Source organism: Rhinoderma darwinii, chromosome 12, assembly GCF_050947455.1.
Source record: "Rhinoderma darwinii isolate aRhiDar2 chromosome 12, aRhiDar2.hap1, whole genome shotgun sequence".
Taxonomy (NCBI): domain Eukaryota; kingdom Metazoa; phylum Chordata; class Amphibia; order Anura; family Rhinodermatidae; genus Rhinoderma; species Rhinoderma darwinii.
Window position 1 is genome coordinate 67,504,317 of NC_134698.1, and position 23,427 is coordinate 67,527,743.

General features: G+C 42.7%; 1 protein-coding gene across 1 annotated transcript in view; it reads left to right on the forward strand.

Moving 5' to 3' along the window:
• The first annotated feature begins 590 nt into the window (after positions 1-590).
• Positions 591-23,427, forward strand: part of RHOJ (ras homolog family member J) — a 69,283-nt gene continuing 46,446 nt past the window's right edge. Inside the window, exon 1 of the mRNA XM_075843741.1 lies at positions 591-1,151. Within this exon, the coding sequence (XP_075699856.1) occupies positions 941-1,151 (211 nt within the window). The 5' untranslated portion in view covers positions 591-940. The remainder of the gene's footprint in view (positions 1,152-23,427) is intronic.

Below are 23,427 nucleotides of genomic sequence, written 5' to 3' on the forward strand. Positions count from 1 at the left end.
AATTATCTTTCCCACAATGAACCAGAAGTGTCCCGTCCGAAAAGTTGGAAGGCAATTGCCTGTGGCTCTCCAACTGATGCAAAACTGCAACTCTAATCATGCTATGACTACCTGTCTATTAGCGCATGCTGGGAGTTGTAGTTTTGCGACAGCTGCAGAGCTACAGGTTTAATAATCCCCTGTTAGGTAAACTGGATGTAGTTATGTTTGCATGGATGGCTGGAAGCAAAGTGGTTAAAAGGAACTAGTTCTGTTTTGTTGCAGCTCTGTACTTGTTGGTGTAATAGTTTGATTACAGTGCTGCGGTGACATAGGCTCTGTCTCTCCTGCCAGGAGGAGGAAGTTTAGCTCTAGAGCCTGCAGTGGGACCTCTAGTGTTATTCTAACTCGCAGTGCTGGCAAAGTTCCTGTACAGTTCAAACACACACAGAGCTCCCATTGTTCCTCACTGTTCACCAGCCCATTGATCCTAATATGGAATTCAGCAGGAAACTCATGATTTCCTGACACCGAGCAAGCCCAAAAAGATTATGAAAAAAAAAAAAAAATCTCAATCCTCCTGCCCTCCCTTCCATATTAGATACTGGAAAGAGTGGAGGCTGGGAAAGGATTAGCAGCAAGCTCTGATTTCTGTGGTCAGCCTACTGGAGGGACAAGTGACGTCCACACATCTAATTCCCCCTCCTGTGATGCACAAATACTGAGCTGTGTGTGTCAGGATGAGGGAAAGTCTGGGAAGTCTGTGAATTCTAGCAATGAGTGGTTCAAACACTTGCATGCAAAATACCAACCCAACCGACAAACTAAGTAGCAAAGTATGATCATTGAAGGGCATTGCAGGAGAATGTTGGGTGCATTATGATTTCCAGCCTCTCGGGGGGATATTAGGAAAAGAAATTTGGATCGCAGAATTTCTTTTTTGTTTTTTTTCTTCTTCTTCATGTGCTCTGTAAGGAGTTTTCAGCAGCCAGATATGGATAAGAGAGATGAAAATGACAGCAGTGGGTCTGGCAGCACTAACAGCATGAGGAGGATGCTGAAGTGTGTGGTGGTTGGAGATGGTGCGGTTGGAAAAACTTGTCTGGTGATGAGTTATGCCAATGATGCATTCCCCGAGCAGTATGTGCCAACTGTGTTTGACCACTATGCAGGTAAGGAAGCGCTCTCTACTTCTTCAGTAACTCTATCGCCTTCTGTTTCTCTCTTTATATATATATATTCATATTCCTCTTGAATGCATGAATATTTAAAGTCAATGTAATGGTGTGTGGGCACCTAGTTTTTTTTACTATGCCGTAAAATAGCCACTAAGTATTTTTATTTTATTTTTTCAAATACATCTTTCAACTTTCCATTGTTATACGTGCTTATTTTTGTTACACAATTGGAATGTCTGAAAACAACCATAGAGTGCAACCGCTCTGACGCCTGCCAATCATCCGCGTCACTTTCTCTCTTGCACGCTCCACTCGGCTTTCTTTATATGCCGTATGGTTGACCCATTATAGTAACAAAAAACTAAATCTGAACTGACAGGAGAGGAAGTGGCACGGCTCTTTCCTTGCCCAACTATCACTGTTTTTGTGATCAGTGGGGCTTACAGTGGTCGCCCGCCGATGGGACATTGATGGCATATCCTAAGATGACACCTTTAAGCTGGCCATACACTACAGATTTCAGATGGTCTAAAAAAATGTATTTAGATAATTTTCTGCTGCCTGCTGTCGCCTCATGTGACTTTAACACGCCAACTGAAGGCCGATATCTGTGAAAACGTTGATCTGCTGTGTTGGAGTTTTTCTGTCATGGTTCGGTGCAGTCGATGGCAATGCTTGGAAAGTCGTTTGCAGATGTGTAAGTCACAAAGTAAGACATGGATTGATTTACCAACTTTTGGCGATTTATTAATTTGTCTTCTATGTGGAGGTTCCTCAGTATACACATATTCAAATATCCTATTAGCGAATTCTTAGTTAATAGAGCAGGATCCTTCTGTTAAAGACCCTCCTATATTAGCCAGAGTGGCTACAAAGTACTTGCCCTACACTTCCATGCATTACAGGTGTACCCATTGATTTTAACTGGAACACTGTAATGCTTAATTTTTCCTGTGGTGGCGCTGCAGGGGCTATTGTAACCTCCCTGCATGTGTTATTGATGGTAAAATAATTCCTTAACTTCAGTTGAGTGCTTCTTCACGTGTGAGAAATGGAGCTTCATTCACAACTCTCTAGGTTGCAGAGCTGAAATCTCTGAGCATTCCTTGCTCACTCAATGTCTACACAGAGATTGCAAAGGCAATTTGCATTCTGGAAAATGTTATCCTTACACCAGGCACCATATAATAATATAGTGTAGGGAAAGCAAACGTGTCGACTGTTTCCAATAACAACCATTGAAACTGTGAATTCAGTTCATAATACAGACTGTAAGAGAAGTAATGTTTTTACAAAGTTACTCTATCAGGGGCGTAACTAGGAAAGACTGGGCCCCATAGCAAACTTTTGACTGGGGCCCCCCTCCCCTGGGTATCACACAACCCCCCCCCCCCTTTGTAGATAGCGCCTCCCTATAGATTCCACCACACAGCGCCCCCTATAGATAACATAATACAGCCCCCTGTGGATTACGCCATACAGCCCTCCGCTGTAGATTACGCCATACAGCCCTCCGCTGTAGATTACGCCATACAGCCCTCCGCTGTAGATTACACCATACAGCCCTCCGCTGTAGATTACGCCATACAGCCCTCCGCTGTAGATTACGCCATACAGCCCTCCGCTGTAGATTACGCCATACAGCCCTCCGCTGTAGATTACGCCATACAGCCCTCCGCTGTAGATTACGCCATACAGCCCTCCGCTGTAGATTACGCCATACAGCCCTCCGCTGTAGATTACGCCATACAGCCCTCCGCTGTAGATTACGCCATACAGGTCTCCGCTGTAGATTACGCCATACAGCCCTCCGCTGTAGATTACGCCATACAGCCCTCCGCTGTAGATTACGCCATACAGACCTCCGCTGTAGATTGCGCCATACAGCCCTCCGCTGTAGATTACGCCATACAGCCCTCCGCTGTAGATTACGCCATACAGCACTCCCCCTGTAGATTACGCCATACAGCCCTCCCCCTGTAGAATACGCCATACAGCCCTCCCCCTGTAGATTACGCCATACAGCCCTCCCCCTGTAGATTACGCCATACAGCCCTCCCCCTGTAGATTACGCCATACAGCCCTCCCCCTGTGGATTACGCCATACAGCCCTCCCCCTGTAGATTACGCCATACAGCCCTCCCCCTGTAGATTACGCCATACAGCCCTCCCCCTGTAGATTACGCCATACAGCCCTCCCCCTGTAGATTACGCCATACAGCCTTTCCCCTGTAGATTACGCCATACAGCCCTCCCCCTGTAGATTACGCCATACAGCCCTCCCCCTGTAGATTACGCCATACAGCCCTCCCCCTGTAGATCACGCCATACAGCCCTCCCCCTGTAGATAACGCCATACAGCCCCCAACCCCCCAAAAAAAACAGCTGCCTATAGTTTGTCCTACAAAAGAGATGTATCCCCTATCCACAGGATAGGGGATACATGTGTGATCGCTGGCAGTGATAAGGAGAACGGGGGACCGAAAGTCCCCCGAAGTTCTCCATGAGAAACCTCAGACCTCCGGGGTCTGTGCAGTTAAATAAAAATGAAAGGAGCGCTGGTCACGCATGCGCATAAGCGCCACGGGTGCATAATTAATTTCTATGGAGCTGTCGACAGACCCCGGAAGTCCGAAGTTTGTCTTGGAGAACTTCGGGGGACTTTCGGTCCCCCGTTCTACTTATCGCTGGGCGTCCCAGCGATCCCACATGCATCCCCTATCCTGTGGATAGGTTGATGCATGACTATTGTAGGAACAACCCCTTCAGTGGCGTCGCGCTGTAGCAGCCATAGCGGCTGTTAGCGGAGCCTCCGGCCATGGGGGGGGGGGGCTCATGCTGCAGGCCGCGTAGCAGCCACTACGGCTGCTACAGCAGTAGTTACGCCACTGTACTCGATGTATTAAATCAGTGTATTGCATGCCTCCCAAATGTCCTGGATTCCAGGCGATGTCCTGCTTTCCTGTTAGGCCTGTGGCATGTCCTGGTTTCAACTGTATCTGCATCCTCAGGATGCAGATACAGTTGCATACAAGGGTGGACCGGGGAATCATCAGCTGGCAGGCGCAATGCAGTGACGTCATCGCACCTGCCTATGCCGAGCCACATACATGACAAACTAGAAGAGACCTGCAGATGGATCTCCTCCATGCGTTGTGGGAATAGAACTAGGTCATTATTTATTTTATTTTTAGGAGGCACTTTAGAGGCATTATACTGTGAGGGGGACACTTTAGGGGAATAATTGCTGTGTAGGGAGGCTCTATGGTGGCATTATACTGTGGGTGGCACTATGGGCGCATCATTACTGTAAGGGAGCAATAATAAAGTATGGTCACTGTGGGGACACTATTACTTTGTGACATACAAAGAGAACACTATGAAAGTGTTAAGCGCACAAAATGACCACTATTACTGTTTGTTACCCAAAGAAGGACACTATTACTGTGTAGGGGCACAAAGGGAACTTGGTGTTTATGGACTGGGATTGGCATGGCTTAACATTACAAAAAAAAAAAAAAATTGTCCCTCTTTACAATTGATTAAAGTTCTGAGGTACGGTATATGGACGTACATGCGTAAAACTACATACTTTGCAGCGCCCACTCGGTCCAAGTTTATACAAAGTGTGCTTTACAAAGTTTATGCCCCATGCTGAAGGTTATTTGCCCCATTATAGCCACAGAAAGGCCCTTTACATAAGTTTATGTAGATAAATGGAAGGGGAATAAGATATGAAGTTTTCTAAGATCTTTTAGCTTATATTAAGTAGCAATGATTGTCTTTGTAACTATGACCCCTAGGACCTGATTCTGAACTGTGACCTCCTTTTTATATATTTTTTGACAGATGTGGGAAGAAAAATAGTGTCCTATTCAGCCGTATTTCTCCTCCTTCCTTCCTATCTGGTTTCCCTTAATATATCATTAACTTTTTCGTCATATAGTGAGGAAGTGAAGTGTGCTACTGTAGTAGAATACTATCTATCTCAAAACCATTACCCGGGCCATGACTATCTCAAAAATAACACCATGGATGTCTTTTTATATGTTATCTCTTGTACAGATGTATATTTGCCCTTTACAAAACTACAGTATTTGCCTGGTTTTCTTACTTTCTGCAGTCATATCTTTAGGCCTCATGCACACAGCCATATTACGGCCCCATACAAGCTCCAAGTATATGGGACCACACTATAACTTCTTTTTGCCTCCGATTTCGTGCCGTGTTCCACCGGTAACTTTATAACAAGAGCTTCTTTCCTAGAAACATTACTTCTAAGGGAAAGTAGCTTCATAATCTGTAGCTGTTTGGGGGGGGGCCATATGGAGGGACATGGGGGGCTTACAGCTCTGTATTACAGAACAATAGGGTCTTCGGGTGTCGCATTACAGGCTCCCAGCACACGACCGAGCTCTCTACATGTGCCCGAAGCGTTTATATCTATATATATTAGTGGATTGTGTTTATTGAAGGAGTTGTCTACTCTGAACGATCTATATTTACGTGTGGTTCCAATCTTTACATGGGATACACATGGCTAAGAACTTTCCCAATTGTCTATGGTAGGCCCTCCTGAGCCCCTGAAAACACCATTCTTGTCATAAAATGGGTAAATTCACTGAAATGATATATGAGTAAAATGTATAACTTTTATTTCATAACTCTCTAAAAACAGGGGTACAATCACCACTGTGAAGAGTGTGTATTAAAAACGTATTAAACAAATACTCCAAGTCCTGATTCATTTGTGAACCCACTATGACTGGGTATATTATAAAGATACCAATATGGAATCAGCGTTTAAACATTGGTGTAACATTGGTTTAGACCCTAAAACACACCGGAGCCTGCGATAACCGCACCTAAATCTCCTGATGCTAAGGTACACAACGATGCCACTGTCCCCTACGCTAAAATCCCTTGCTTAACCCGACCCTACGCGTTTCTATACTTATCATCATCAGGGGTCTGTAGCTTGGTCACTCTGGCCAGGATGCCAGCGATATTTCTTCAGCAGCAGATATTCTACTGCACAACACGGAAGCATGCACGCATAGATGTCAGCGGCATGCTGGCCAGAGTGACCAAGCTACAGACCCCTGATGATGATAAGTATAGAAACGCGTAGGGTCGGGTTAAGCAAGGGGACAGTGGCATCGTTGTGTACCTTAGCATCAGGAGATTTAGGTGCGGTTATCGCAGGCTCCGGTGTGTTTTAGGGTCTAAACCACTGTTACACCAATGTTTAAACGCTGATTCCATATTGGTATCTTTATAATATACCCAGTCATAGTGGGTTCACAAATGAATCAGGACTTGGAGTATTTGTTTAATACGTTTTTAATACACACGGTTGGGCTCTTCACAGTGGTGATTGTACCCCTGTTTTTAGAGAGTTATGAAATAAAAGTTATACATTTTACTCATATATCATTTCAGTGAATTTACAAATTTTCATATTTTGTGGGAGCACAATATATATCGCTTAAATACAGTGAATTATTGTCATAAAATGGGGTATCAACCATTTGAGTGCGCCTTTAACTAATGTAGTGGTCCGGAGCATAGGATTCTCATCCACCCGTTAGTGAGGAACATTGAGGGCTCAGAGATGTCATCACCACCTACAGTAGCTGTCCGCTACAATAAATAATTGTTTTCTTATATTTAAACTGCACCTACTGTTTTGTGTATTTTTACCATTATAATTTATCATGGTTTCATTTATTTTTTTAAACTTATTGGACATGCGTCTTAAAGGGATTTTCCTGGATAAAATTAAATTTATAAATGCCTAAAATATAATTCTCTACATTTAGTATTCCGTTTCCTTGTTGCTGCTGTTCGGGTATCACACCGTATCTCTGTCTACGATCCTGCATGGTGGTGTGTGGACCTTGGGGACACCACAACATGTGAGCGGGCCAGTCATGTGACACGTTAGGAGTAGAAACCACAGTCCAGCTATGTTCTTCCAGGCTATGTCTGCTATCGCAATGAATAGAACTATAAGAGGATGAGTTTGCCTTGCAGCTCCACAGATGCAGTTAGGCTGCCATGTGCACGGCTCCAGATGGCGAATAAAATGTTATATTTTTGTTGTTTTTTTCGTAGTCTAGATCTCTGTGGCTCATACCTAAAACAACATTTTAGATGCCTAAAGCCGCCACTAGTTGTGTGCATACTGTGTTATCATTTAGTTCAATGTATGCAGTAAGCTCCTATGCTCCCACTAGTGGCGACCGCAGGTAGCTAAAACGTAGAGGAAAGTGTTTGTACATACTTTTGTGCTGGTGGGTGACTGGGTGACAAAAGATAGTTCTCCATAATTTCTGTAATGGCTGTAGTTAGGTTACAGCTCTGAAGAAAAAACTGCTGCTGCAACATCTCAAATAATGAGATAAGGAGGGGGAAGATTTAATTTTTGGTGTAAAAATGTATGCATAGTCTCACTCTTGTTGCCCTCCTTGAATCGAACATTCTTGCTTTACGGAAAATGAATACATTTTTGTAAAAAGCATTTTGTCTGAAAGACAACCATTCAAAACTGGGCAAAGCTACTTTTTTTTTTCTCTCCTTGGATTAACATAGAACACTCAGATCACAGTGTAATGGGCAGCGTGGGAGAGCACCGTCATGGTTTTAATCACTGTATAATTAATTCCTCATTCATGTTACAAATATTGTTTTCTGTTGACTTTCTCCTAAAAGTTAAACTTTTTCGTCCCCCTGTGGGTGCTACACTGTAGTAAAATATGACACGGTGCATAATATGCAATTAAATACGTCTTCTCCTACAGCGTAAACGCTGATACAAAATGTCAAGTAGAGAAATATTTTATTTTCTGCAAACATGTTAAAAGTATTATTGCGTATATAGAAGTATTGTACTCGAGTACTGTAAATTGTACTTTTTAGAATCAATCCCCAACTAAGGGCAAGTGGTTGAATTTGATCATTATTGTTGGCATTGGCAGTAAAGATGTATACACACAAAATAAATACATTTAATTCCTTGTGTATAAGAACTACAAAGATTTTACTATGTATTTTACCAGTATTTTGCTGTGTGACCTCTGCAGCAACTCTATGAATAGCTTTGTTTCCAGACTGGGAATCAAGCAGCTCTCTCTCCTTCTCTAACATAAGGAAGTACCAGCATCTCAAGCATCTACATAAAGATACCCATACACAAAAGGCCGCATTCAAACATGGTGGATTTTTGATGGATATTCCTAACCGAAAACACACTATAATTTATAAAACCCATCCACGTGTAGTGGAAAAAAGTCTGTGTGGATTTTCGGCCATGATGATTTTAAAATCTCCAGCATGCCCAATATTTTGCAAAATTTCTCAGGTCTTACCGCAGATCTGCTGCTAAAATGTCTGAACTCTAACAATACTAAAACAATTGGTTGTGACCACTTCTCATAATAGATTAGAGACTTGCGTTACATTAATCTTCAATATTACTGATTAAACACAACCTACTGTAGCATTTAATCGGTTATCATACAAGTAAATATATGTGCATACATCTTGTGAACAATCAGAACCAGTAGTAAATGCCAGGGGCAGACAGAGTAGTCTGGGCTCCCAAGCAATAATGGTCACGTGGGTACCTTACCACCATAGTTATAATGTGCTTGAATCAGGTTAAAGAGTAGCTGTCACCTCTCCTGACATGTCTATTTTAGTCAATACTTGTATTCCCCATTAAATAACTATTCTGGAAGATATTTTCTTAGAGCTCTGCGTTGTGCCGTTCCTCTGTTATTTCTCCTAGAAGTTTATGAATAATTTGACAGCTGGGTGTAACCATTCTCCTTGTCAAAGAGGCGTGTCTCTACACAGTGTCTATCAGTGCTGATTGGACAGTATCCGTATGTGTAGAGTCACACCCCCAATTAGTAACACCCAGTTGTCAATTTATTCATAAATTTCAAGGAGGAATAACAGAGGAACGGCAAAATGTGGAACGGAGTTCTAAGAAAAGATGCTCCAGAATCGTTATTTCATGGGCAATACAATAATTTACTAAAACAGACATGTCAGGGGAGGTTAAACGCTATGGTTTCTAGTAGCATTTATTTCTTAGGGGTATAGTTCTGTTGGAAAAGATTTATTGAATTATATACCTGATCATTTTGACGTATGAATCAAGGGTGCAGTCTCACTCATACAGGGCATGCTGTCAATCATTCAGTGAGACCACCCTCCGGACTCATAAGCTCAAAACGAGCAGGGATTGAAATCAATAAATTTCAAGTTTACATCTTTCCATACAAATCTATTTCTCAATCTACTCTGCTCCTCCTGTTCTATAACCTGCTGCCCGCAGATAGAGCAGAATGTTCGATGTGACAGTCTTCCTGAGGAAGATCATTTTGAAAACGCGCATCGAGGTGGCCGGGTGCACTGTAGGTTTTTCCTTTGTTTTGGTGAGTTTGTCCACTGATGAATATCCGTGGATGATCATCTGCAATATGCACACTCCACTCTCTATAAGTAAATCTTCTTTTTACCTAGTTTTTAACTTTACATTCTCCATACTGCATTCAATTGCGTCCAGCGGTTAAGGAGTTCATAGTCATCCTAATAGTATGAAAGTATTAGAAAACTATGGTAGATTCTTTTTTGTGCAGTGTCTGCTTCCTTGTGTTTTGCCCTGTCACTTTTGTTTTTACCCACCTGCACCCTGCTTTTTTTTGTATGTATTAATCTGTATGTTTTGACCATTTTAATAGATTTAATAAAATGTACATTTTAAATGGATCATTTTTTGTTGTGGTCATCATGCTCCAGAAGAGCTCTTCATAGGTTTGAAATTGAATGCTATGGCGGAGCAGGGAACTAGCTCCCTGCTCTGCCATTCACTAGGCTACAGGTCACGTTAGGCCTGCAGCCCATATGGCGCTGGGACAACATCCCTGCGCAAGCCGGAGCAATGATGTCACTGGATCATGTCGGCTTACGCAAGGGTCTCGTCTCAGCGTTCACATGCTGCTGAGGAGGCTGTGGAGCAGCTCAGTTCGTTGTGACAATGGGGCTAGGGGAGTACAATTTTTTGGGTGGCACTATGTACAAGGTGGGGCTGTGTGGCACTATTTACAAGATGGGGCTGTGTGGCACTATTTACAAGGGGGGCTGTGTGGCACTATTTACAAGGGTGGGCGGTGTGGCACTATTTACAAGGGGAGGGCTGTGTGGCACTATCTACAAGGGGGACTAAGTGGCATGATCTTTCAGAGGAAGGGCCTGTGTGGCAACATCTTCAAGGGGTTGTGCGTGGCACGATCTACAAGAGGATGTGTGTGGCATGCTCTACTGGAGGACTGTGGGATCAGTATTAATGGGATCTCATAAAATAGGGGGGTAGATGATGTACAACTTGGCGGCATAGAAATAATTTTACATTGCACACAGAACTGATAAATGTTCATTGTCGGTAGGATGGGGGTTGTGCGGATGGTTGTGGGGGAGGGGGCACAGTCAAAAGTTTGCCATGGGTTCTAGTCTTTCCTAGTTACGCCCCTGCGTAGAATTGTGGTTTCGTTCAAATTAAGCAACCAAACTCTTCGACTATTTGGCATTTGATTTTGTACTAAGTAATACGGCTGTAATGTGGCCACATTTTAGCGACTTTATTACAGCCACAAGTCCCGGCCTGATCACTGGTCCAATGAGCCAACTGAACAGCATTGTAGCGATCTATGATGCTATTATTTTGAATCATAAAACTGTGGCCAAGCCGTAATTTGCATTTTTGTACTGTCACAACCTTTACAAGTGGATTAGTTTCACATTACAGAAAATGAGGATATTTAGTGGCCAGGCCTCAAATTTTTGTGGTGGTTAAACTGGATGAGGGAGCGAAATTAAACATGATTTCCTTGAAAAATATATACATTTTATAGATGTTTCTCTGGAATAAAGCCTGGCGTTGTCCCCTTAAACTTATTAGTCATGCTATTAGGATAGATTTCCTTCTCCGGTTGTGAAATTGGAGGTTTAAGTTTACATAAACTTGAAAATCATGTTATAATATGAGTTCTATTACAAGAGAGAGACTGATTTGGGGATTGATCTTTTAAAGCACGAGTACATATACAACTATACTTCATGGAGAGAAATAACGCTTGTAGGCCACTCACTAGGATTCATTTAGTACTCTGATCTGTATGGGCAACGTTGTTGTCCCAAGATTGTATGTAGGAGTATCGCTGTATAGCATGGCTATATAAGCTTTCTTGTTGCTTAAATTTTCCATATAGGCCTAATGCAGAGGAGTGTGCATAGGAAAGCCTGTTCCCTACAGCTCCGTATGTGGTTCCTATGTACGCTACCATATGGAGATATTCTCCACTAGAAGTATATGATTAATTTTTGGTCCGGTTCGGTAAGATTCCCATATAGAGGTAGGGCCTATAGACTGCTATGGGTGTAATATTAGAATTCTGTAGAATTCTGAAGTTGTACAGAGCTGTAATACCGTCTTGTGCATGAAGCCTTGGGATGTATTCACACAAATGTTTTTGTGAAAAGATGATATTGATTAAATGAAATTTACTCTTATTTCAAGAATCAATGCTGAGGAGTGGATTAGAGCTGGACATAGCTATATGTCTATCTGCATATATGAGATGACAAACCCTATTGTGTATAAGTTCAGTAGAATCACATGGGACCCGGGTGGGCAGGACAGTATATAGACTGTAACATGCAGACATATGCAACCATCTGAAATTAGTCTTTCACGAAATTTAGTTTTTCACCAGCAATTTTCACCCGTGCGGGACCCGCTTTCACAGATCCCTCATAGACTTGTCTATTGGGGGATCCGTGAAAACGGACAAATTTAGGACATGTGCTTTAAAAAAATGGCCGTCACACATGCATTTGAATAATCCATTTATGGATTCTGATCATGTGTTTGTCGGCATCTTGGCTGATGGTCAATGAGGACAGAGGAGATGAAGTACAGAAGAGACGGATGTATCTGCATGACCATTCAGGTTTATGCCTATAAAACCCATAGTTGACGACCCCTATGGATACTGTAATGGCTGCCATTAGTAGTTGTTGACCAGCTTCTGATAGCCTATGTGGTTGAACAGAATAATTCACCTAAGAACATCCCAGAAAGTTCATGTCGAAGGTTTTTTATGTTTAACTCTTGTTGCGGGGGGGGGGGGGGTCTTTAATGTATATATTTAGAATTGAACATCTGTTGGGGACGGCAGATTTTATGGAGCAGTTGTTTAAACAGAAAATGTTCTCAACATTTTCCATCCTTTGGTCTTAATTACGTTTTGCTTTCTTTTCTAACATTGTCTAATTAGTAAGGGATATATTTCGGGAATTGATGGCAATCGCTGACTGCTGTGACTATAATTATTCTGCTGTTGCATGACTGCAGCTCCCCGACATCGGCGCCTGAAGAATCAGCCTTTTTTAGCTTGATGTATATACTACATCTGGATGATTGACAGGACAGCGGCAGATATAAAACAGCACTCGGGAGAACCGACACACATTTGCCTGCTTGATTTTGTAAGCCAAGAAGGCCCCTCGGGACCTCTGACATGTTTTCCGTGGACGCTATATGTTTTTCTACAGGGGGGAAAGAATCTTTCGTGAAGTGTGGCAACTTCTTCCCAGCATTAGTGTTTAATGTAACAGCTGCAGGAGGACATGGCCTTCACCCCATTCAGTCTGAGCAGCAGAGAGCAGCACAAGCTAGAGGAACCTTCTTAGTTTATAACATTTCGGAAAATATATAAACTTAAAGGGGGTCACCCACTTTGGAATATATTTTTGTTTTGAAGGTCTTTTGATGAGCTGATCACCGGATCTCTCTCTGCTGTGGTGGAACCTAAGTGTTAAATTCCCCTGCAGCGCCCCCTGCAGGGGAAATGAAGCATTACAAGGTTCCTATAATAAAAATAAGTGTCTCACTTAAAGGGGTATTCCAGCCAGAAAGATTTATCATTTATCCACCGAATAGGTGATAAATGCTAGATCAGTGGGCATCAACAGCTGGGACCACCACCGATCACTAAAACGACCGCAACTAGAGGAGTTTGATTGGAGTGCTGGTCAACCATGCGCCCTTCCGCTCCACTCAGTCTTTTGCTATGACAGAAACAGTCGAGCTCTGAACCCCCACCTATCTAACAAATCATCTTTCTGGAAAGAATACCCCTTTCATTTTTGAGCTGCTCCCCACTCTCACTAATAGATGAGGGTCCTAAATGGGGCCCCCTCTATTAATATCACAAGGAAGGGATTAACTAGGATCAATTAGAACTAATTGGCACTTGACTTCACGAAAAATAATGCAGATTGTAATTTATAAGAGCCATGTGTGACGTATGGTAAGCATTATTGGTATGTATGTATGTGTGTGTGTGCGTGTGTGTATGTATGTATGTATGTATATATATATATATATATATATATATATATATATATATATATATATATAATGTGTTCATGTATTTTAAAGCCTATATACAACTTGCATTGATTTCTAGTATGTTCAGCTTCCCCTTTAAGCTGGGCAGATTCCGACAAGGATCCCATGACATCATCAGTCATGCTCTTTCATGGGACTTGTTGTGCTGGATGTCCTCAGGTTACATTGTGAGATTAGACACATGTTTTACCAGACCATGCAGTGAAGAACAATCTCTTCTCATAGACTGAAGTGGTTTCTGGCTCTATAGTAAACTTTTAAATAAAGATGTTTGGATTTTTTTAAGAATTCTAAAAGTTAAATTGTGAAAAGAAAATATTATTCGTTAAGTATTTGTGCTGCATCTTATGAAAGAATTTAAAGGGGTTGTCTACTTTTGGGGATCACATTAAATATTGGGGCCCTCTGGACAAACTTATTTTGGGGGAGGGGATCGCCATGCTAGTAAAATTATGTAATCCGCTGCCATTGTCCCAGTGTACTTGTTACAGGAAAAATAAAGCATTGTACATAGATTACTGGATTCCAGCAGTTACCACGATAACAGAGAGTAATCGTGATCAAGGGAGCCCCATTCCAACAGCTCAACATGCCCTACTAGGTCATAAGATAAGTAGCTGCCTAAAGTAGACCATGCGTTTTTATCATATATTTTCAGTTCGCAAAACCCCTATCCATGTGTCCTATTATGTCCTAATATGGACGTCATAGAGGGGAGGTCACCACCTCTATGAGCCAGATTAAAGATGCTGCAAAAAGTGACTTCCACTCTGGAGGACTCAGCACACCCTTGTATTACATTGTCACCCATTCATTGGAATGGGCAGCAGCTGCCTGTCACCAATGGACAAGAAGGACGGGCAGTAGGTCCCCATTAAAGGCTGGTTTACACCAGCAGATTTTGGCCCATAATGAGCGTGAATCGGTGCTCGTTTAAAGTTTTTTTTTTTTTTTACATGGGCCGATGTAAAATGTATGGGGACGAACAATCATTAATTTAATCGTTCGGTCCCCATACAGTTTACATATTGTCTACAGCATATCCCCTGTTTACATGGGGAGATGTGATGCCGACCACGATGATTTTTAGGGCTGCATAGAAGATACGATAAGCCGACTAAATAGCAGTTGCACCTGTTGCCTGAGGCAGCCCAGAGGCTCCTCTACCACATAAGACACCAGTATTATAAATGGCACGTGGTAGGTGGGGGACCCTGTTACAGATTTTTCATGGGGGCCCAGCATCTTCAAGTTATGCCCCTGTGGCGCATTTTTATCAGTGTATTTACACCAGTTTTCTGGGCCAGGACTAATTGATGCTTATTTATATATTACAATGGGAACACTTAATGGAAAGTAATAATGTGCACTTATATATGGGACCCTTAATGTTTAAGCAATGCGCAGAGCTTTGGCACAACTAGTGGTTTTAGGGTTCCTGGCTTTTTATAGGGGTGCCCTGAATGTCATATATCTATATCAATGTTCTGGAACAATTACCCATTTAAGCTCTGGCTTGACCACCCCTTATGGTCAAGTAATTATCCCTCATGCACACATTACAGTATATTGCCCACAGTATTGTATTTTAGAGGGTGTATCTGTTAGTCTATGCCCCCATTACGTTAATCAGAGATGAGCCAATTTGCAAATGTTCCAAGCCACAATTAAGTAATCAGCTTGTGAAGGTAAAATATCCATTACTTACTCCAAACAGATGGCGAGCACAAACGTTACAAACTGATGAATTTTCCTCAACGTGGAGATCAGTGAAGAGGAAAATGGAAGCAGATCATTTTCATAATGCATTTCTGTGTAATGTGCTAACCTGCGAGGGCGGCGGGGGGAAACTCATTTATGAAGCACAACAGTTCATTTATCAGGAGCGAGGCATTCATTTTCAGGCTGTACACTTGTAGGAGCCTCATTGAAAACAGCAATGTATTCATAATTGTGCAATTTATATTCGTCACAGCAAGAATTAGGTTAAAAGATCTCTTCATACAGTTTAATATTTCGGCATGATCGCAACTCTGGAATCTTTCATTACTTGCAGTTTACTATAAGGAGGGGAATAAACGGGATCTGCTTTTTGACCTCATTAGAAATTGCACATTAAAGGTGTCAAGGACAGGGCACCCACTCATTATCATTGTAATCTACTGCTTAATGTGGCCAAGGACAGGAGATCCTAAAGCCAACCACATGACTGAAATGAGTGTTGAAGCAGAGGAGTATGAAGAGTTTGATGAGTGGAGAGAGAAGTGACCTGTATACTCATGTGCCAATGCTGGTGAGGACAGGGCTGCATTTGGCAATGGGCACTATCATGATGTAAAGAGCAGGAGCATAACTATTAGGGATGTAGAGGTAGCAGTCATGCCCAGGACCTGGAGCCTGAAGGGGCTCAAAAGGTACCTCAGTCCCATAAGGGTGGATTCACACATACAGACTAAGAATAAAATCGGGTCCCCAGCAGCACAGAGTAATCCTACTACTATCCTATCTACTTTGGAGTTTTGTTATTGAGGACATGAAAGCCTGTGATGGAAGGTCATAAAACAGGTAGGTGGAGAAGACAATTGGACAGTCACAAACTGTACACATGAGACACCTATCAAAATATTGATTTTGTGCTAAACCGTTCACAAGGACTTTCAACCATTTTAAAGGGGTGCCCTGTTAGGACATATGGACGTCATAGAGGGGACCCCCTCTATGAGCTAGAACAGAGAGCTGCTCTGTAAGAGCGGCTCTCACTCTCGGGGGACATCTGTGCATAACATGGATGGCCATTCTTTTGAATTGCTAGCATGTAATGCTATATTGCGTTGCTGGCCACAGCTTCCCCTGGACATAACCGCTAAATGGCATGGGTGAGAAGTTGGGACCGCGGCGATCAGCACTTCCTGCGCCGGCGCCTTTTTTTTAAAAGTGATGATCTTCATGAAACAGACCCTTCAAATGCCTGCTTCTAGATTATATAACAAAGTAACTAACTATCAGGGTCGATGTTAGTTTGGGTGATGCCCTCCCTGTGTTGTACCATAGTGTCAATCTAATACAATGATACAGTGCCCAAAAAACATTGATGTAAAGTGTCCAAGTGGCACTTCACAATGAATAAAATGGGGAAACCCAGGTGCCTAGGCTATCAGGACCAGTGGCGCGTCCTTCATTGGTGACGGGATGTGGCCTGTGCGACTGTGCAGGTCTCTCACCCTTAGGCCTTATTTACACGAGCTCTGCGCATCTCGGATGTGAAAAACTACAGTTTACGTCCGAGGTGCATCCGTGCTCAGCGCTGCGGGACGCGATGTCACGCATCCCCCATAGTTGAGAGTTTAGAGGCAGCGGAAGCAGAAAAAGGTAGAACAGGGATTATGGGGGCGCCGTTCTAGAGATAGGTCTGGGACACAGGGGTGGGACCAGCATCTATCTGACATTTATGACCCATCCTGTGGATATGTCATAAATGTCCTTCGTGGGAAAACCCCTTTAAAGTCACATTGGTTTGGGCTAGAGCTGGAGGGCAACTTCAGTCATCTGTAGCCCAGGGTTATGTTTTACAATATTTTACATTGCTGCTATATAAGTCTGTATAGGAGCTGCATACACAAAACTGTAGGAGATTTTTAAACAACACCCATTGCAAAGTTGTTCTCATTTTTTAGATGCATTGAAACAATAAAAATGATGATCCTCTTTTTCAATATGAAACTCTTAAAGAGGCTCTGTCACCAGATTTTGCAACCCCTATCTGCTATTGCAGCAGATAGGCGCTGCAATGTACATTACAGTAACGTTTTTATTTTTAAAAAACGAGCATTTTTGGCCAAGTTATGACCATTTTTGTAGTTATGCAAATGAGGCTTGCAAAAGTCCAAGTGGGTGTGTTTAAAAGTAAAAGTCCAAGTGGGCGTGTATTGTGTGCGTACATCGGGGCGTTTTTAATACTTTTACTAGCTGGGCGTTCTGATGAGAAGTATCATCCACTTCTCTTCAGAATGCCCAGCTTCTGCCAGATCACGCTGTGAAGTCACTCACAGGTCCTGCATCGTGTCAGACGAGCGAGGACACATCGGCACCAGAGGCTACAGTTGATTCTGCAGCAGCATCGGCGTTTGCAGGTAAGTAGCTACATCGACTTACCTGCTAACGCCGATGCTGCTGCAGAATCAACTGAAGCCTCTGGTGCCGATGTGTCCTCGCTCGTCTGACACGATGCAGGACCTGTGAGTGACGTCACAGTGTGATCTGGCAGAAGCTGGGCGTTCTGAAGAGAAGTGGATGATACTTCTCGTCAGAACGCCCAGCTAGTAAAAGTATTAAAAACGCCCCGATGTACGCACATAATACACGCCCACTTGGACTTTTACTTTTAAACACACCCACTTGGACTTTTGCAAGCCTCATTTGCATAACTACAAAAATGGTCATAACTTGGCCAAAAATGCTCGTTTTTTAAAAATAAAAACGTTACTGTAATCTACATTGCAGCGCCTATCTGCTGCAATAGCAGATAGGGGTTGCAAAATCTGGTGACAGAGCCTCTTTAAGGAAGTTTATTTTTACCTCTCAGATCATCCCCTGTCGCTGAGAGGGTAATGTACATGTATAAATTAAGTACAGGACGTCTTTAATGTTTCCTGTGTTTTCCCAGCATGCAAAGTATACAGGACTTTTCTGGCTATATTTATATTTAAGATGGACTGGTTGATGTTGAATGTACAACGTGAGAAGTGTTGGCATCATATCACCATATGCAGTGCAATATTTTTGGTCCAATCAGACAGTTAGACAAATAATGGTGCCATGTATGAGCAACTATCGAGGACCTCTAATGACCAGATGCGTTCCATCAGAGGCGTAACTTGAAGCTCCTGGGCCCCAATGAAAAATCTACTAGGGGCCCCCATCTATTATGTGCCATCTATAATAATGGTGTCTTATGTGGCATAATTGGACCACCTCGGGCACCAGGGTCACATCTCCAACTGCTACCTCTGCACCCCCTACAGCCACTCCACTGTGTTTCAAATCTCATAAGAAAATGTTTAGAAATGTATCTAGAATAATTATCAATAGTATTGACCGAATTCTCCATGTGTCTCTGTCCAACTTTATTAGATTAGCCAAATACTGTGAGGTTTTTTGTAAGATTCGAGAAGGGGACATTTTTTTTCAGGTTTTACGGGTTTTTGTAATTCACCTTCCAATTGAACTTTGCACAAGAGTAAAATATCTTTATAGGGAGTCGGTCACCAGAAATTTGCCTATCAAACCATCAACAGAGTAATATAGTGTAACCTCACCTGAATCTAACGCTTTTTTTTATTTTTCAGTGCCTCCTTTACAGCGAAAATCACTTTATTCAAGATATGCAAATTAAATTTTTGGAGCTACACAGAGCAGAAGGTGGTTCGGCGTTGGCGGCTACACCCTCTTCTGCTCTGAGATCCCGAGGTCCGTCCATACCGGGTGTAGTGTGACGTAATCGGTGCATGCACAGCACAGCCGATTGGACCGGTGAAATATCAGGGTGTATTGCGCATGCGCCGATTCGGAATCATAGGCGCGGGAGCGTTCAGGAGAATACGAGGTCAAGCATGGACACAGCTTTTACACTGCCTGGTCCCTGTCGCTCAAAGAAGTGGGGAGAGAGGGACGGACTGGTGATAGAAGCCAGAGCGGTTTGGAGCAACGGTGACGCCCTCGTTGCTCCAAAAATCTAATTAGCATATATTGAATAAAGTTATTATTGCTGCAAAGGAGGCACTCAGCTGAAAAATTAAAAAAGCGTTAGATTCTGGTGAGGCTACACTAGATTACTCTGTTGCTGGTTTGGCACATTTCTGGAGACAGACACCCTTTAAGACTTTTCCTACATGAGACAACTTGCCTCGCATCCTACCAGTGGTCTGGCATTTTATTTACTACCAGGATGCTGGTTGTGAAGGGTGAGTTCAATCGTAGCAGCCACAGCACAAGCCAAAGTTTTATCACAAATCAGCACGGTTTTCAAATTGATTGATAAAAACTGCTGTTTACCTGTAAAACGGCACGTCGGGGGGTTTATGGTCTCACTGTGGCCGATATGTGCGAGCCTACACGAATGGTCATCATACATTACAAGGTTTCTATATGGAGAGATGATTTCTAGAGCTGATGAAATGCTAAAATTGTGTGTAATGTGCAATGAAGGTTTTCTCTGATATATAAATGGGGGACTGACGAATCTGGTGTCCGCAACAGGCAAACCTGGGCAGATGCCAAGGCCAATTATTTCTACTCCGATTTCATGCTAAGGCATATGGAGGTTTTCGCACCGATTTTTCATAAACATTAGAAAAAAATACTTGTGGTACGTTCCAATGCATGCTGTATTATGGAGGTACTCTCCCCCTAAAAGCACCGCAGGAATTTAATGTGATCGGTACATGAGGCCTAAATTCAGAACGAGCAGGATTTGGGTATCCATACAGAGCTGGATTATGGTTGTTGGGGGGACATGCGACGTCTGGGACCCTGACTCCACCTGACCTTTATCACCTATAGGAGAGGTGGTTGTATATGCATGTGGCCTTCTCTGCTAAAGTCTATGGGAGTTATGGAGACACCAGAGCCAACCACTCCCTTAAACTTCAAAAGAGAGAGCCACATGCATGTTCACCTCTCCACTTCTTCTCACTGAAAAGGGTCATTGAACAGCAATCAGGAACGGTGTTTGTTGGAGGCTCCATGGCACGTGCCCACCCTATTATTCGGCCCTGTATCAATCTAGTCCTGTTCCCGTACATGCATCTGACATTGCAATGTCTCCACCATGGGTCACCTGGCAATCCATTCGCCCAGGAGCAAGCCATAAAAGCTTTCTATATACTATAAGTCTCCAGCTGTGTTCAATTGAGATGTAAATGAACTCCATTTTCTTATCTGAGGCTGACATGGTGCCAAATCATAAAGAGTGTTCTAAGTTTTATTTTGTGACAATGTGCACAAAGCCTGTATTGGTACATTGGATGTATTTAAGTCAAATATTCAGCCTGATGTATTGTACATAGTCAGAAAATGAGGTATGGTAACAAATTGCAATGTTCTATAAGCTCCGTTGTTCTAAAAGAATGCATTAGATCAGTATGCAAAATCCACCCACTGTCTGTGTTAATGCTGGTATTGTGCGATGGTGACAAATGACAGAATGACACATTTATTATGGAGTAATAGCCAAAAGAGAGCGAGGCTTAACCCATTGTAAAAGAACCATTTATACGTGAAAGATTAGCAAAAAGTTACTAATTTGTCTAGAAATAATCTTGCGTTACACATCATGACAGACGGTGAGAGCAAATATATCAATTTACACTTCTCGAGAGCAACAATTTTACTACAATGGAAAAATACTAGTAATATTGTTGGTGCTACTAAAAATGGGTTGTTCTGGTATCGTTCTATTAGGCTGAGGTCACAGAATACCTTTACGGTGTCTTGTGACTGGGTCTTGGCCACCCCCTTAATAGAAATCCATTAAGAATTTTTAAGGTAATAAGAAAAATGTTCTAAGAAACGGCGGTATTCTAGTCTATGGGCCGTTTCTGGTATTGCAACTCAATTGTAAGGGCAGAGCTGCAATACCAGACATAGCCCTTGGACAAGAGTGGCGCTGTTTCTGTGGGAAAGAAAGCTAACCATTTTTTTCTGATCTCTTTTCAATCTTGTTCACCAGCAGCAGTTTTGGTGCCATTTGATTCAGATGTGGTGACACAGGCTGTGCCCTATTGTTAAGCACTAGTTTCTCTGTAGTCCCAGCCTTAACTGAGATGACAGAACTCTGGTCTATTGCAAGAGAGTTTGGAAACTTTTTGTCTCGCCAACTGTTCCTAAAAACAAACTTTGATATCCTGCAGCTCACTAAAATTGAATAGGGTGTTGGGCTATGGCTGGCCATACACATTGGATAGCAGCCAGCCGAACAACATGATCTAGCCAATAGGGCAATGTCTATTTCAATGGAGACCCTTCTGACAGCAGGTTATCTCCCTGCAGAACAAGAGCTTAAGGCATGTACAAATCCAACATGACCGATCCTAATTTCCCTGGACATGTGCTGCAGGCGGAACTTCGGAAGGCATCCACATGCTGCAGAAATTTCAGGAAGAGCATTAAGTATCGCTCGGCCCGGGGATTCCGGCCTAGGAACGCCAGAGTCTCCTCCAGGAATCCCCAGCCAGAGCACTGCTGACGCTCTGGCCGGGGATTCCGGCATTACAAAGCCCCTTAACGTCACTGTCTAAGAATGGAGTCCCCGGCCAGAGCACTTGCGATGCTCTGGCCGGGGACCCCGTAGTTGTAAGCCCCTAACATCCACTGTCCATATATGGACAGTGACGTCAGGGGCTTCCCCAGGCACAGCGCTTCAAGTAGCGCTGTGCCCGGGGAGATCATATGACCTATCCCACTGTATGCCTATACAGTGGGATACGTTGCTACCTTCCTTCGAAGGTATACCTCAGGACCCCTCCCGATGTATGCCTCCGATGGAAGGGTTAAAACGCAGTGTGAATCCAGCCTAATGTACTGTTTTAACTCTCCAAATACACAAGTAACCGCATTGTCAGATGCCACTATGATGCTCAGTAATTGTTTAATTAAACCACATTATAACAGGGAATTGTGTATTGTGTGACTGCTCCTGTCCGTTACTGACTAGCTGTTTAACTGCATGAAAATAAAAATATTTGCAGTCGGGAAAAAGATACTATTCCCTCAGGCTAGAATTTAATTAGTTTTGTGTTGTTGTATATGTCAAGGAAATGAAACAGTTTACATCACAACATTTATCTGTTGCTTTTTTAATCAACTGTACCTTAATCAGAGCCCGGAGCTGCATAGATTTTCTATTCAGGAAATAGTTTTATATTTTAAATTTTTGTCATGGAAATTTTGCAGATCGGAAGCAGGATGAGAGTCCGCTTAATTTTAGAATAATCCGCATTAGCAAGATTTGGTTTATGCACCTTTCAGAGACTGAAAAGGGTTGCGCAGAATTTTAAAGCATTGCTGCTTTCTTCCAACAATACTGCCATTCCTGCCTACAGGTTGTGTGTGGTACTGCAGTTCAGCATAATTAACTTAGAGCTGCAATAATCAGATACAAGCCAAGGACAGGTGTGGCTCTGTTTCTGGAAGAAAGCAGCCATGTTTTCCCAATCCCGTACAACCCCTTTAAAAAAATCTTGTGCTTATCTACACATAGCCTGAAAAATAGAGGCTACAGTAAATCCAAACATATAAATATACATATTCCAAGAAACGCTCCTGGCTTTCTCTGTGTTGTGCTGGCTAAAGGGATAGGAACTCTAGTCTTGCTCAGTCTCCAGTGCAGACTGATAAGTGGGGAAAGGTTTCTGCTGCAGTAAGCTGCTCCCCAGCCAGATACAATGTCATATAAAGCACTAACAAAGTTATTGTTCACAGGCTATAGCACTAGAGTAGGTAAGGTAGGGGGTTCCCAATAAAAAAAAACATTAAAGTGAAGCTCCATCTTTGACAACTAATGTTGAAAGGCAATGTAAATAGTAACATCTTTAGGCTAGGGCTACATGGTGGCATTTGGTCTCCTGATAGTGGTAGTAAAATCGCAAGACTGCCTAACTTTTCCCTTTGACGACCTTCTGACCATTGCAAAAAATCGAACCGAGTCAGTCTGTTTTGCGTTGGTTGAAAAGGCGCCCACAACATTCAGATTGTGTCTCGGTTGAGATAATCCAACAACAGGATTTGTGT